The 15537-nt window shown below is 36.8% G+C and overlaps 1 protein-coding gene across 2 annotated transcripts; it reads left to right on the top strand.

The window, feature by feature from the left end:
• Window positions 1-35: 35 nt before the first annotated feature.
• CEP15 (centrosomal protein 15) lies at window positions 36-15376 on the top strand. 2 transcript variants are annotated; one of them, XM_017854232.1, is made up of 6 exons: window positions 36-138; window positions 799-910; window positions 1538-1602; window positions 3000-3123; window positions 13057-13131; window positions 14983-15376. In XM_017854232.1, exons 3-6 carry the CDS (start codon window positions 1550-1552, stop codon window positions 15115-15117), a joined length of 387 nt encoding a protein of 128 aa, XP_017709721.1. In that variant the 5' UTR covers window positions 36-138; window positions 799-910; window positions 1538-1549; the 3' UTR covers window positions 15118-15376. The 2 variants fall into 2 exon arrangements, with proteins under 2 accessions (XP_017709721.1, XP_017709722.1); XM_017854233.1 differs by having other exon boundaries at window positions 127-313.
• The last annotated feature ends 161 nt before the right edge of the window (window positions 15377-15537 follow it).

Below are 15537 nucleotides of genomic sequence, written 5' to 3'. Positions count from 1 at the left end.
CTTTATAAAGATGCGGTGACGTCACCGCGCGCCGCGCGTGCGCAAATATGGCAACGTGACCACGCCCTGGCCTGCGCTAAGGCCCCGGCGTCGGCGCAGTAGCTGGTGCCTTCCCGGAAGGGCTCGGAGGCGGGCTCGGTGAGTGGAGTCGGACCGTGGGTGGGTGCCCTGACTGCCTGACGGTTGCGCAGGGGCGCAGGGCCGCTGGGGAGGATGTTGTTAACCTAAAGAGCCAGGTTGATGAGGAAGGTTCATGAGTCCTTTGGGTATAAGCGGGAATTGGGGCGGCCGGAGAGCAGATGACTCAGAGAAGGTGCGGATCTTCGGTTCTAAGGGAGAATTTAATTTGGTTTTGTCTGAAGTGCTGATAGCGGGCCTCACAGAAAAGTTACCATGAACCGACTTTCCGGGATTCCCTTGGCGCTGTGTTAATTGGCCTCGTTGCAAAAGGAAACCGAGGGGAAGGCGGCGAGGATTGGCCTGCGGTGATGTTAGCTGAAAATATCTGTAATTAGACCCTGGAGGGCGGGCCTGTGAGCGATTGCTGTCCGCGGTGCTGAAGGAAAGGCCGCCACGCCTAGAGGAGGAAACCTAATGAGGGCAGGGCGGTGTTTCCGTTTTCCTTGGCCGGGTTCAGCGCCCTACACTCAATAGGCGTGGGATTTCTAGCGGTGCTGGACACTCGGGCGGTGTGTCAATCTTTAGACAATCTTTATAGAGTGCAGAGATGTTTAATTTCATAAAATTTAGGAAAGCTTCATTTCAGGAAGGAATTTTATTCCTCTTTTTCTCCCTTAGGGCAAGCACTTTCAGCTTATAAGCCCAACCAGATGAGTTGTCTGCAGTTTTGGAGGCCTTCAAAGCATTTCACTAGACCTCTGTCTGTATCGGTCCAATATCTTTAGCCAAGGTGAGCTTGCTCGTTGTGTAAAGTGTGCCATGAAAATGGGCTTTCCTACACTCCACAAATGAGAGTGCTGAGCAGCCAGGGGAAGGGGAAGGTATCTATCTAATTGTGCTTTTCCTCACAGTTACGCATGAAAAGTAATTTCCTATTTAGAAGAGAGATGGTAGAACTGGGCACTCTTCCAATAAAGGAAAGACCTTGAATTTCCAGTTGGTTCTCATACTTGTTTGCCTGCCTTTCTGTCTATGTGTGTTTGCACATGCATAAGCGATGGTGTTCCTGTGTTGAATTTTACAGAGCGGATTTTTTTTCTGTTGATGCAATAAAACGTTTACTAGTCTTAGTACCAGCTGCTTGTTTGTTTTTAATTCTGATTAAGGTTAGAGTCTAGAAAGAAAAGAGGAGACAATACGAAATATGTTGGGTTTACCTAATTCACAGTGTACTTAGATGTATCTGGCATGCTGAATAAAAATGTGTTTAATTGCGTCCTTTCATTTTATACATTATTACATCTTAAGTTTTCTCTTCTGAGAGAACCGATGGATTAAGCTACTAAAATAATCAAATGTTGCAAAGCTGAGGACATGTGGTAGAAGTAACTTTAAATGTTTTTATTCTTTATGACAGCTTTGATTAAAGATGACTTCCTTGTTTGCTCAAGAAATTCGCCTTTCTAAAAGACATGAAGAAATGTAAGTTTTTTTTAAAAGGATGATTCAGATATAGAAATTGAACTAGCTTTGTTAGTGAAATATTGTATGTACAGGATGACTTAAAAATTTGAAAGCATGTCATTTTAATTTTCTGACACTTAAGAGGTTTTAGTGTTAGGAAATGTCCTTGTTTCTTATGAATAAGCAAGATTAAAAGGTATGTTCTATGTATTTTTACTCTTTGTAAGTAATATATAGATAAATTTGCCCCTCCTCCCACCCCTTCTAGGCTCCACATTGGTATTTAATGGGCTTCTCTAAACCTTTTACCCAGGACTGGCCTCATGGGTATATGACTTATACACAGTCACAGGTCCTGCATTTTGTTTAATGCTCTCGTGCCATTGTCTTGTATCATTTTGAACTGGACCCTCAAATTGTGTAGCCAGTCCTGCTCTTTGTTTTGTATTATTCACTCTTTTCCTCCTCTCTCTGTGAGCTTTCGGGTTTTCCTTTTCTTTAATTACCAGACGTTCTTTCCTTGGCTCCTAAGATACTTTCCTTACCAAAAAATTGACTATTCATAGACTTGGGATTTTAATTCCACCTTTAAGACAGCCTGATGAAACACAGTGTTTCTTGAGAACCTCCACAACTATTTGGGAAACAGTTTGACTGTTGTGTATACCAACTTATGTATCTTTTAATCATCTTACATATTGTCTTAAAAAGAACAAAAATGTATAAAATAAGCATTTGACCAGCAAGAAACTTTTAAAGTATATTATATGTAACAAAGTAGTTTGAAGATATTTACTTGTAATTTTTTACATCTTTCTTCAATTACTGTTTTACCTTGTTGTGAGTATGCATACATACACACAGCCTCTCACTCATATATCAAACCATCATCTTTCTCTTGGAAAAGAGGGAAAAAATATTTTATTGCTTCTTCAAACATATGGAAGTTTAGCACAATTCTAAATGTGTAACATGAGATTCAGGGGTACTGAAGTGTTAAGCAGAAGGTTTCATATAGCAAGTTATATCAATGTATGTGTGTCGGGAGGTATATATAACTATGTGTACAAAGGGATATGTATTACAGTTTGCATTTTCACCAAAAATTAAAACATATCTTCAACATTCTAAAATAATTTCAAAAGACCAGAGAGGCTAAAAAAACAGAAGTATGTACTTATGGCATATATAAAGAATATGTTAATGAAAAGAAAAATGATTTTAACCAGATTGACTTAAGACTTATTGAACTACCTCAAATTTTCACTGTCTTATTAGTTGACATAGTAATTTACTTTCAGAATAGGTTAGAGTTGAAGTGAGGTGTTATTAAGAAATGAATTTTTTATATTGGTCAAGTAGTAAAATGTTTGCTTTTAATTTTTTAACTCTATATAATCTTCATTTTCTTCTAGAGTATCACAAAGATTAATGTTACTTCAACAAATGGAGAATAAATTGGGTGATCAACATACAGAAAAGGCATCTCAACTCCAAAGAGTTGAGACTGCTTTTAAAAGGAACCTTAGTCTTTTAAAGGTAAGTTTCCATGACTTGGATACAGAGATTTATCCCACCTTCTCAAAAATCTTTTAGGTAAGTTTCATAATATTGATTTATATAATTTATTGGTTCTGAGTAATAAGTAGAATTACTAAAGCAGCATCTTTTTTTAAAGCCCATGTCAGTTAGATAAGTAACATATGTATCCTCATTTTTTTTAATTAAAAAAAATTTAACTTTGTTTGCAATCAACTAGAAAATCAATGACTACAGAAGGAATTGTAAGGTCACCCTTTTGCAAGAAGTAAGAAATGGAAGATGTACCTTGCCATCTTTCATCTTCTTTTATTTGAAAGGAAATCCTGAAAGGCTGTAAAGTACCTATAAGCTATTGAGAGCCAACTCACAACTATCAAACATCATAAAAACAAGAACAATTTGATTTTGCCTGACTAGGCAAACACACAGAATTCATATCTATGATAACAGATTTCCCAGCTCCCTCTTGATGGATATGGAGGAGTGGTCAAAGTGTATGATTGTGCGGGGCCTCACCATTTGGCCAATGTGCCCATTTGGAGTAGAATCATATGTGTAACATTTTTGGCTGCTTGTTATACTTTGCTTCCAGAATTGTATGGCTTCATCCATAATTAAAACCCTAAAGTTTGCTTCCATTCAAGCTTCCAAGAGATCCTATGACTAAAACATTTGGTAGTAAGACTATATTATTTAAGTTATAAAGCAGTGTTTTCAGTTTTTTATTGTTAAATATTTTCATCGATAGGCATGATATAGTTATCTTCTGTCCTCACTAGAGGATAAAGGAAGAGGAAAATTCAGTTATCTTCTCAGCTTCTGGCAGTTTGATCCACAGTAATTTAAGTCACAGCCATAGTGCTACCAAAGCATTCTATATTGCCATATGTCTTACTTGCCCAATGGTGTTAGCAATATTTATTTTTAAATGGAAATATATAGGATAATCTGGAATTTGCTCTGAAAAGTTAGAAAAACTAAATTAGAAGGCTTAATTGCTACCTACCTGCAGCACGTGATATGATATTTAGTTTTCAAGCATTTTCCTTTTAATGAGCAAGTATTTGATGAATGCTTAGAGGGTCCTTACTGTTGAGCTAGTTCTGGGCAGAAAGTAGGGACAACAAAGTAAGTATATATCAGAGCTCTTGATATCAAGAACCCAGAGACTTTGTGTGATCAAACATTAAATTACATAGAATAGAGTCAGGACTACAGAAATAAGAATTTAAAAAAATTTTGAGAGCTAGAATATTCAAAAAGGTCTCAGAGAAGAAGCTAAGCCTAGCCTGTATTTGAATAGGCAGAAGGCAAGGCATACTGTTGGATTCTTACAAAAGAGCCAAGACCAGAAGACTGAATGACCCTGTTAATGATCCTGGGAGTGTGACTAACTAGCTTAGAAATTCACAGGAAACAAGGTTGGATATGTGTTATCGGACCAAAGAAGTTGAGACTTGATGTATAGACATAATTCAGTACTGAAAATGACTACGCAAAAGAAAAATATAGACTTACATAAGAAATAAATGAGTGGGTATTTAAGGAAGATTCATTTGCTGTTTAGATGCAAGATGATTTCAAAAATGGAGAGAATAGAGTTCAGAAGGGCAGCTAAGAAATCATAGTCATACATATATAAGGAACATAATGAGCCTGGTTTCACAGTTATGAGAAACTTCAATTTGGTATGATATTTTTCCCCTGATTATCAAAGTGAAATATTCCCACTGTAAAAGAAAAAAAAATTAAAGGGTAAAGAAGACGAAATAACATACCTTCCATATCGTCCCGCTGATCTAAAATTAATATATTTTTGTATATTTTCTTTGAGTACTTCAGTAAACATTTGTTGAGTACCTATTATATCACAAACACAGTGCTTGCTGCTAGAGATGCTGCCTCTTCTCTTTTTTTGCATTCCTTGAGTTATTGCATATGCAATTTTTCAAATCCTACTTTCCCTCATATGTTTTTAAACTTTTGAAAGAATTTTAGTGGCTCTACCATAGAAGTCATTATGAAAGTAAAATAAATGAGACTTCGCCAGGCACAGTGGCTCATGCCTATAATCTTTGGATTATACTTGGGGAGGCCAAGGCAGGAGGATCACTTGAGCCCAGGAGTTCAGGTCCAGCCTGAGCAACACAGCAAGACCCTGTCTCTAAAAAAGAGTTTAAAAATTAGCTGGACATGGTGGTGCATGCCTGTAGTCCCAGCTGCTTGGGAGGCTGTGGCAGGAGGTTCCCTGGAGCCCAGGAATTCAAGGTTACAGTGAGCTATGACCATGCACCGTAGTCACTGTACTTGCAGCCTGAGTGACAGAGTGAGACTCTGTCTGGGGAAAAATAAATAAATAAGACTTGATTTCAGAATTTTGAGTTGGTAGACACTTTAAAAATATGTATATTAGATTCGATTCTCATCTAAAGGTATTTAATTTTTTTAGCATTAAAACTTGTTTTCATGTTAAAATAGATAGAAGTGGACCTGCTTTGGGTCAAAGCCCCACCTGTTCAGTCTTTCCTTGACTGCCCAGCTGTGGCTTTAAAGAACTGTGAAAAACTACTGATCTGGGCTAATTCCTTAATTTAAAGATGAGGAAACCATAGGGCAATTACTCCTGATACCACTTGTTCAGGACAGGTTAAGTTACATCTAGGATAGGTACTTCAGAAGTACAGCTACACTTTAAAAATGGTTCCAATAAAACTTGAAAGCATTTCTGTACTAAGAGTACAAAATATGGATGACCTCTATTAACATCCATTACTTGACCTTATTTAGATCTTCTGACCAATATAATGAACATTAAAAAGGAACGAGCTTTCACTTTTGAAAAGGACAGTATAACACTAGCATTTTGGAATGATATGGTTATATACTTTAAAAAGCCAAATTTGTTCTGAAAGTAGTATAATATGAGTTAAATGAAACTGATGGATAAAAGATACAAAAATCAATAGTAATTCTAGGTATACAACTGGAAAATATAAGAAATTACATTCACATTAGCAAAGAATTCTAAAATACTTGGGAATGATCTTAACAAGGGGTTTGCGTGATTGGTGTAAAGACAGTTATTACTCTGAAATGGAAGATTTACAAAGAAAACTTACAGGGAAACATGTGCCTTAATCCTGACTAGAGAAACTATTGTTTGTTTAAAGTCAGCTGTTACACATACCCTCTGAATTGAGTCTTTGTAAAATTACACATAAAATTAAAAAACACAAAATTATTTTAGACTTAAGTAAGTTCCAACAGAATTCACCTTGAACTCAATGTCTGTAAATTCCTTTGGAAAATAGCAGGAATATAAAATATCAAAGAATGTATTTTATAAAGGAGCAGTGAGGAAGAAACCAATTCCATCAAATATTTGCACACATTAGTAAATGAATAGATATGAATGTAGGTAGTGAAGAATAGGCTTCAGTCAGTAACTATCATAAAAGATAGTGAACTTTGAAAACACAGGGTGGGTGATTTTTCCCTGTTAGTATTAGTAAAATGGAATTTATCTGCCTTTTAAGAACATAACAGAATTGGTATAGATTTGGAAGAGAAAGAGAAAATTGTGTTTCTATAAATACTGCCACAATGTAAGCTGACATCTCTCCCCATGTACCTACCATAAAATTTAGTTTTATCTAGAAAGGCTATTCTATAAGTTGGGCCAGATGCGGTGGCTCACGCCTGTAATCCCAGCACTTTGGGAGGCAGAGGCAGGCGGATCACGAGATCAAGACCATCCTGGCCAACATGGTGAAACCCCGTCTCTACTAAAAGTACAAAAAATTAGCTGGGTGTGGTGGTGTATGCCTGTAGTCCCAGCTACTCAGGAAGCTGAGGCAGGAGAATTGCTTGAACCCGGGAAGCTGGGGGGTTGCCGTGAGCGAGATCGTGCCACTGCACTCCAGCCTGATGACAGAGTGAGACTCCATCTCAAAGAAAAAAAAAAAGGCAATTCTGTAAGTCAACATCATCTCAAGAGTAAGCTCATGAGTAAGCTGGACAAACACTCCAGGGTGAGAAAGAATGAGAAAGTGCTGCAGCCGGTGAGAGAATGCTTCCACTGAAGAACACCCTGGAAGCCTTTATGGGGCAGTTGGCAGTTAAACAGGGACTTCAACAAACTGGCACCCAAGATGGTCGGTGACTTACAGGACCCTATCTCTCTTCTTTCCTTCTTACATTTCTCACCTCCAATTCCTTGAAGAATATGTTTAATAAATGCTTGCATGTTCCTGTACCAATGACCCTGTATCTCGTGCTTTAGTATCTTATTTTTCATATCCCAGAAATTGGCCCTCCAGCAGCTTAAAAGATTAAAACCAGCCTGGCCATAGCTGGGTTCACTGTATATATTTATAGTGAGGTATTAGATTTCAAGTTTTGGAGGAAGTGGCATGTATAGGGATAGGGAGAGAAAGAGATCTCAGCATGTGACTTTCTGTGCTCATATTTTACCTTTCCTAATCATGAATCAACTCATTTAAACATAGCCTTCTCAGTTCTGCCATAGAGTAACATTTATACCATCATCCACACTGGGAACTTGTTTTTTAGTTGTTAAAAGAGTTTCAAGCCTATATAGAAAAGGGAATGGAAGAATGTACTTACATGTACTTATTACCCAGATTCAATAATTATCGAAACATGGCCAATCTTGCTTCATCTATATACCTCATCCCCTTCCCCAACCACTGAGATTATTTTGAAGGTATTCTCCAGAAATCATACTGTTTCACCTTTAGCTATTTCTGAATATATCTGTATTTTTTCAGTGTATATCATTAAATGATAAGGACTATTTTACTATTTTAAGCAAAATCACAATACTATTATCAATAAGAAATTACCACTAATTCCTCAAATATTCAGAGTTCACATTTCTCTGATAAATCTGTAGTCATGTTTACATTTGTTTGGATAAGAATCCAAATAAAATCCAACATTGTAATTGATTGATACGTCTCTAAAAGTACCCCCTGACCTTTTCATCCACTTTTAATTTATGTGTTAAAGGAATTAGGTCATTTGTCCTATGCGTTTCTCAGTTTGGATATTGCTAATTACATTTCTGACGTATCATTTTGCATGTTCCTGTATTCTCTGTAATTCCTATAAATTGATCTAGAGCTGTGCTGTCCAACAGAAGTATACTGTGTTGGGAGGCCGAGACGGGCGGATCACGAGGTCAGGAGATCGAGACCATCCTGGCTAACACGGTGAAACCCCGTCTCTACTAAAAATACCAAAAAAAAACTAGCCAGGCGAGGTGGCGGGCGCCTGTAGTCCCAGCTACTCCGGAGGCTGAGGCAGGAGAATGGCGTAAACCCGGGAGGCGGAACTTGCGGTGAGCTGAGATCCGGCCACTGCACTCCAGCCCGGGTGACAGAGCAAGACTCCATCTCAAAAAAAAAAAAAGTATACTGTGAGCACGTATGTAATTAAAATTTTCTAGTAATCACTTTTAACAAAGTCAAAACAGATGAAATTAATGTTAATAACATTTTCATGAGGTATATACAAAATATTATTTCAAATGTTTCTACCAAATGTAATTAAATATCCCATATTCTTTTTCTTATCAAGCCTTCCGAATTCAGTATATGTTTTGCACTTACAGCACATCTTAATTTGGACTTACCACATTTTAAGTGCTCAATAGCCACATGAGGCTAATGGCTATCATATGAGGAGTGAAGTTCTAGAGGCTGGATCAGATTCAGGTTCATTGTTTGGGGGAAGAACATTTCCATAATTCCTGGCTGTCTCTCATTTTGGAATGTTGGCAGTCATTGATGATCATTGCCTAGATATATTCATTAGAGGTTGAAAAAAGAATATTCAAATTCTTTTATTCCTTCTCTTTCAATTGCTTGTTATTTATATGGAAGAGAATCTTCCTCTCATCATTTATGTGGTTACACTGAAGTACAGTTCATGTAGGAAAAGGTATGATGACTTCTGGACACTTTCTCTATAGCTTTCAAAATCATAGTTTGGTTCTCTGGCATCCTCTAATGGTGACGAATAAGGTGGTATTTTGTTTTTAGTTTATCTGGGATTTGAAATGTTTTCGATCCCTTGCAATTTTTATTCTTATTTATGTCTTATGTGTCCCATTTTTACTATGAAGTTTACTTGAAGCCTCTTCAAGTTAATTCCTGAATGTCTTTGACATTATCCTAACAGTCTTTGATAGTTTCCTTTCTTTATGATGTAATGAGTTATTCCAGGCTCATTAGGTGCTTTTGCTGCCCAGACCTGGAATTGGCCATTGCTCCAAGAAACCCTGGTTCCTTCTGGCAGGAAATATATTTAGAGCCCTCAATCTGGGTACTAAGAATGCTTATTGCAACTTGTTTTGTTGTTATTGTTTAAAATAAAATACATCAAGAGCTCATAACAGTATCTCCAATTCAATTACACGATTGAAGATTTAACTTAAAATCGCTGATCTTATGCATCTGCCTTCTTTTTCTAACACCGAAAATCTGTTTCCAAAGAATTATTCTATGATACAGACATGGCTATCACCAATAATATGATTACTGAGAATGGTTTTCAGTAAGATAACTTTTACAATTTCTTTTGTCCCCAGGGTATACCCCCACAAAGGGTGTCCAGTCAATACTGTGTTCTGAGAATACTTGATGTAGCTCTTCTCTGTGTGGTTATACCACAAACTACATAATAGTTAGATTTGTCACATTTAGTTTCCAATTTGGAGGGAATTGCTTTTTTATTTGTCCTACAACTATATAAAATTTTAAATGTTCTAGTGGCAAGTCTATAAGACAAGGTAACAATGTATAGTCAAGTAAGTGTCGCCTCCCTTTTCACCCCCCTTTTTCCTTTCCCTCTGCCTGCCTCGGGTACCTTTTTTTAAAAAAAGTTTTGGTTTATAATCAGGAAACGTTTACATCTTATATATTCATTTAATGAATATTTAATCCCTAGCACATGCCCTGCACTTTGTGAGATACTCAGATGCATAAAGGTTGTATGGGACACAGTCCTTACCTTCTGGTAGTATATAATCAAAGGAAAGGTTCTTATGTGGAAGTATTAGGGTATAACTGGCTACAGAAGGCTAGGATCAAATTGCAAAGTTGTTTGTTTGTTTGTTTTCGGTCAGGCTAAGGAATTCATCCTCTATGTAGTTCATCCTCTATGTACTGGGTACATAGAGTGGGTACACTTCATCCTCTATGTAGTGGGTACTGATGATTTTTTTTTTTTTTTTTTTTTTTTTTTTTTTTTTTTTTGGTGACGGAGTCTCGCTCTGTCGCCCAGGCTGGAGTGCAGTGGCCGGATCTCAGCTCACTGCAAGCTCCGCTTCCCGGGCTCACGCCATTCTCCTGCCTCAGCCTCCCGAGTAGCTGGGACTACAGGCGCCTGCCACCTCGCCCGGCTAGTTTTTTGTAGTTTTAGTAGAGACAGGGTTTCACCGTGTTAGCCAGGATGGTCTTGATCTCCTGACCTTGTGATCCGCCCGTCTCGGCCTCCCAAAGTGCTGGGATTACAGGCTTGAGCCACCGCGCCCGGCCGGTACTGATGATTTTTTAAGTCTAGGGAAAGACATATGCAAAGTAGTTCTTTAGAAAAATGAATTGATCCCCTCTTAGGTATGGATGGAAGTAAAACAAGACATACTGTAGGCATGCATCATACAGTAAGTACTCCTCAAGTATTTGTTGAATGAATAAGTGTAATAATAAGGCCATAGCATTGGGAATGAAATGGAAAGGCTAGGAGAGATATCCTGAAAGAACAATTTATAGACTTTTGAAAATTTAAATGGCAGGTATAAGAAGAGTTAAAGATAGAGTATAGAGCATAGGTATGTGAGGGAAGAGAATTCCTACTATTTTTCATTCATTATATCCTGTAGGAATAAGATGAGCTTAGTTTCATTTGGTTGAGAAATAAGGGCTAGGAAGAAAGGTTAGCCATGCCTCTACAGTAAAAGTTACTGAAGCTAGATAGGACACAGTCTTGAGAGAGAGAAGGTAAAAAAAAATATGAGAACAGCTGCCACAGATCTTAAGAAAGCTCACCCTTAGGAATAAGGGGAGAAAAATTAGACGGCCAAAGGGAAAGAAAAGTAGGAATCAGAGGTGAGCATGTCTTCTAAGAAAGCAAATATCTCTTAAGCTAAGGAATAAGTTTTTCAGAGGCCTGATAATTTATAGTCAGAATACTGCAGAGATAACAGTCAAGTGTTTAACCATAGGCCTGCTTTACCAGGCCATATGTCTCCTACTTGTATCTGCTTTCCCATTTACAAATCTGCTCTCCTATAAGAGATATTAAATATCCTTATTTTCTGGTCTTCAAGAAAAATGTTTATAATATTGTCTACAATGCTAGTGGCACCAAGATCTGCCACTAACAATAATCTTATAACTTCTTCGAGTAATGACCATAATTGGACTTGTGATTATTTTATTTGTGTTTATTTGATTTATAAAGGTAAAAAACATTTTTCCAGGACCTTGTAACATCTCAATGTAATCACACAAAAGTTATTAGGCTTCTGTATCTGTCACAGCATCAGCATCAAAACCTCTTTAGCATGCATCTTAGCTAAAAATTTCTAGTGTGGGATAGACATGCTAAAAATCAGCTTTTTTCCCTAAATTCATGGCTTTTTTCCTTCAAATCACCTTCCTCCAGACAGCAGGTGCATTAATGGTTGTGCAACTTTGGGGAGTCCCTTTAGGGAATTTCCTGTTTTTCCCTTTTACATTTCACACCCATTCCTTGCTCCCGCCGCTACCATCTGCTATCTCTTTTCTCCTGTTCAGCATTGGCTTCTTCACACCCCACTCCCACGCCCTTTTCCATCTCTCTCCGTCTGTCCAACAGCCCTCTACTTAGACTGCTCCAATGCTTGTACAGGAATCAGATAACTTTCTCTTTTCTATCAACTCACTAAGCTCAACAGAGAGACAAAATTTATATGGCCTGTGACCAAGGCCACTGTGAACTTGACAGACATAAGTGGGCACAAGACAACATGGGTGCTGATTTTGGGAGCATTTATTAGACAATACTCAAGTGTTTCACTAAAAATTTGTGGAATCCTGCATTTCTGGGCATTTACTTCATGTATATATAAAAATAAGAATATTTACCAGGGTATGAATTAAGTTTAGTTACCTTAGTGTTTTTACAACTGTAAGAGAAAAATACACATTATCTACAAGTAAAACTACACATTAAAGCATGGTGCTTGAATACTTTCAGCTGAATGACATACTAGCTAGCAATAAAACTTGCCATTGAAATTAGCTTAGAGAGTTAGTACTAAAAAAATCTAGATATTATAATGAAAAGGTTCTTGTCATTAAGTACTGAGGTACCTCACTGAGCTTCCATTAAATATATGGAATATTTGCATACATATAACTGTTTTAATTGAACATTGAACAAATGAAATGTGTGCCATTGATACACTATTTACATCTTCTGGAGAGACTAGAACTCTTCACTTTTAAGATTAGTACAGGGTGGGTCTGAGTATCTGACTGTTTTTGTATCTGAATATTTTATTACTTTATCCTTCTGGCTGCTTTTAGTGATGTAAGAGCTATATTAACGTGCTGAACACTATTATAAGACACTCTTTTTGCATGAATTACTGATATTTACTAGCTATTCAAAAGTGAAAAGGCAGAACTTAGAAGTACCACCTCCCCCACCTCTATTTCCAAATAAGAAATGCTGTATTCTTTATCTGAAATGGATTAATTGAACAATGATCAGTTTTCCTACCGTGGTGTGCCTCCATCCATTCAAACTATATCCAGAGAAGAGTGGAGGTGAGAGATTCGGGATATAGATATTGTTTGTACAGGTGCCATTTGTTTTATGTAAATCCACTTGAATATAAAATGCCGATACCTGTTACAGGATATAGAAGCAGCAGAAAAGTCACTACAGACCAGGATTCACTCACTTCCACGACCTGAGGTGGTTTCTCTTGAGGTGAGCATCTTAAGGAACAAACGTAAAAAGAGAGACTCTATCTATCAGTAGCACACTACAAGTTAAACAATGGTTATATGTATTTTCCAGATATATTTATTCAGTAAATTAAAGAAGATATGCCTGTTTGATCTTTTTATGTCCACAGTACTGTGCTTTGTACATAGGAGGTAACTGAGAAGTATCTTGATTTTAAAAGTTTAGCAATTGGAAATTTTATAAAGATGGGGATCTTTTCACCTTGTCACTTAGAAACAACTATCCTGTTAAACCGTAACAGACAATGTGCACTAAATCATGAGATGACAACACACCTAACTCAAATGCTTTTGCTGCTTGCTGATGTTAGAAGTAGCAGTTTAGTCCCTTCACCAAAAATTTAACCAGAGCTAATTAAATGCATATTATCATACAATATAGTATGGCTTTTGTCTGTTTTATTTTGTTCAGTTCAAGAACAGATTGGGAAGATGGTTGGCAAAAATAAACTATATTTGGTATATGAATATGTTTGTGATGAATGGGAATTTACTACATATAGAATAGTTTCATTTTGTATTTTTAATGACCTTTCTCAAATACAGGTTTTGCTTTCTCCACACCTGGGGATTAATAGACTCAAAATTAGAGGCTGAGAATTTTCCCCTCAATTTTCTGTGTCATCTAGGGTAACAAAACAAGGCAGTGATCAAGGATACAAAAAACTCTGGTACAAAGTTGTATCTTGGACATGTCTTTTTCTTTGTCTGATTCTCCAATACCTTACTCTGGCCTATACAGGACCCACACAATGGGAGTTACCCCAACTGCGAATGTCAGGGAAACTCCCAACGACGGGCCTCAGATGGTATTTTTCTTAACTAGTCTTGCACAGCAGGATGACCTTTACTTTAAGTATGTCAGGCTGTTTCTCAGACCACATGCATAGATATATAGACATATAGAATCCCTCACCATTTTCAACTTGCAGAACTGCTGTATTTAATGTTTGGAGTGAATATTTTTGTGTTTCTAGTGCTAACTCATTGGCTGAATTTCCAAAAATGAGATTGCTAGTGATGATCTAATATCAGTTGCCCTCCTATGACACAGGGCTTTGGGCAGTTTAGTTCTCTTTGACCTCCTTAGGGCAGTCACCCAAGAAATCAAAGCTAGACACAACATGCAGTGTTGCATGAGCTTCTAAAGCCTATAGACTTCTACAGTCAGACCAATAATACAACATCTCAACTTCCAAGCTATTTGTATTAAAAATGATTAAATTATATTGACATTTTGTTATCATAAAAATGGGGAAAAATTATAGTGGATATATATTTCCTACACAAGGGTCCAATGTATCTGATTCCTGTGCTATAACACACTAGTTATATTTCAGTTCCTGATCTCATCCCAGGTCAAATCTTTTGATGTTAATCCTGAAGCATAATTTATGTTTAATAATTTCATTGTAATAATTTCAGTATGGGGTAATCATTTGGTATGGGATTTGGAATACTAAACAAAAACATTTAATGATTATATCACCATAAATGATACTATTGGCAATAATCATGAAGTTGGCCACAAGAGGGCGTGTAAAATCACAATAAAATTCTAAAACCTGTAATTCTGCCAGGCTCTGGTTTTACTGAGAAATTTGAAAATTAACACTAGTAAGTAGCCAGATTTTTTTCTAAAATTAACATAAAATATTCTGTAGAGGAAATGCATTCTACGTATATGTGTGTGTGTGTGTGTGCGTGTGTATACACGCACACACACACTTAAGTGAATAAACATTTAGACTATTATGAAGAGCCAAGTTCAATTGCTTGATATGCTTTTTTACTTTTGAATTTTTTTTTCCAGACTCGTTACTGGGCATCAGTAGAAGAATATATTCCCAAATGGGAACAGTTTCTTTTAGGAAGAGCACCATATCCTTTTGCTGTTGAAAATCAAAATGAAGCAGAAAATACCATTCAAAATGAGGCATGGCGATGACTTCTTCACGTGCTATTTCAAAAAGCCTGTTTAATAAAGCTGAATGTTAAGGTGTATGTAGGTTATTGCAGGAACTTTAGGAATTAAATATGTTCATATTCTTCCATTATCTCCTAAGTGACAGTGAAGATATGAGAATTTACTGGCAAGTCTCATGTTATCACCTACTACTATTTCAAGGTCATGAATTTGCTTTCCTCCAAACCCATAGACGTGTTAAACACTAATATTAAAAAGTGGACTCTTTGTTAATTAAATTATTGTCAGTGTTGTGTGTGTGTTGTTTTAAAAAAAAAAAAAAAACAATTTACAATCATTCTCCTCTAAGCAGGTATCTTGGCTCTGGTTTTAAGTTTTTTAGAATCCTTACTTTTTAGGGACAACGTATAGGATCAACATAGTTCTTTTTTTTTTTTTTTT

The sequence above is a fragment of the Rhinopithecus bieti genome, unplaced genomic scaffold (assembly GCF_001698545.2).
Source record: "Rhinopithecus bieti isolate Rb0 unplaced genomic scaffold, ASM169854v2 scaffold_36004, whole genome shotgun sequence".
Taxonomy (NCBI): Eukaryota; Metazoa; Chordata; class Mammalia; order Primates; family Cercopithecidae; genus Rhinopithecus; species Rhinopithecus bieti.
The sequence above is the reverse complement of the archived record's forward strand: the minus strand, read 5'-3'. Positions and strand labels throughout refer to the sequence as shown.

Bases quoted from the DNA above. Each gene is read 5' to 3' on its own strand.
- CEP15 (XM_017854232.1), top strand. From the start codon at position 1,550: ATGACTTCCTTGTTTGCTCAAGAAATTCGCCTTTCTAAAAGACATGAA. The intron at 3,124-13,056 runs GTAAGTTTCCAT...TACCTGTTACAG, and splicing joins GGAACCTTAGTCTTTTAAAG to GATATAGAAGCAGCAGAAAA. The intron at 13,132-14,982 runs GTGAGCATCTTA...TTTTTTTTCCAG, and splicing joins CTGAGGTGGTTTCTCTTGAG to ACTCGTTACTGGGCATCAGT.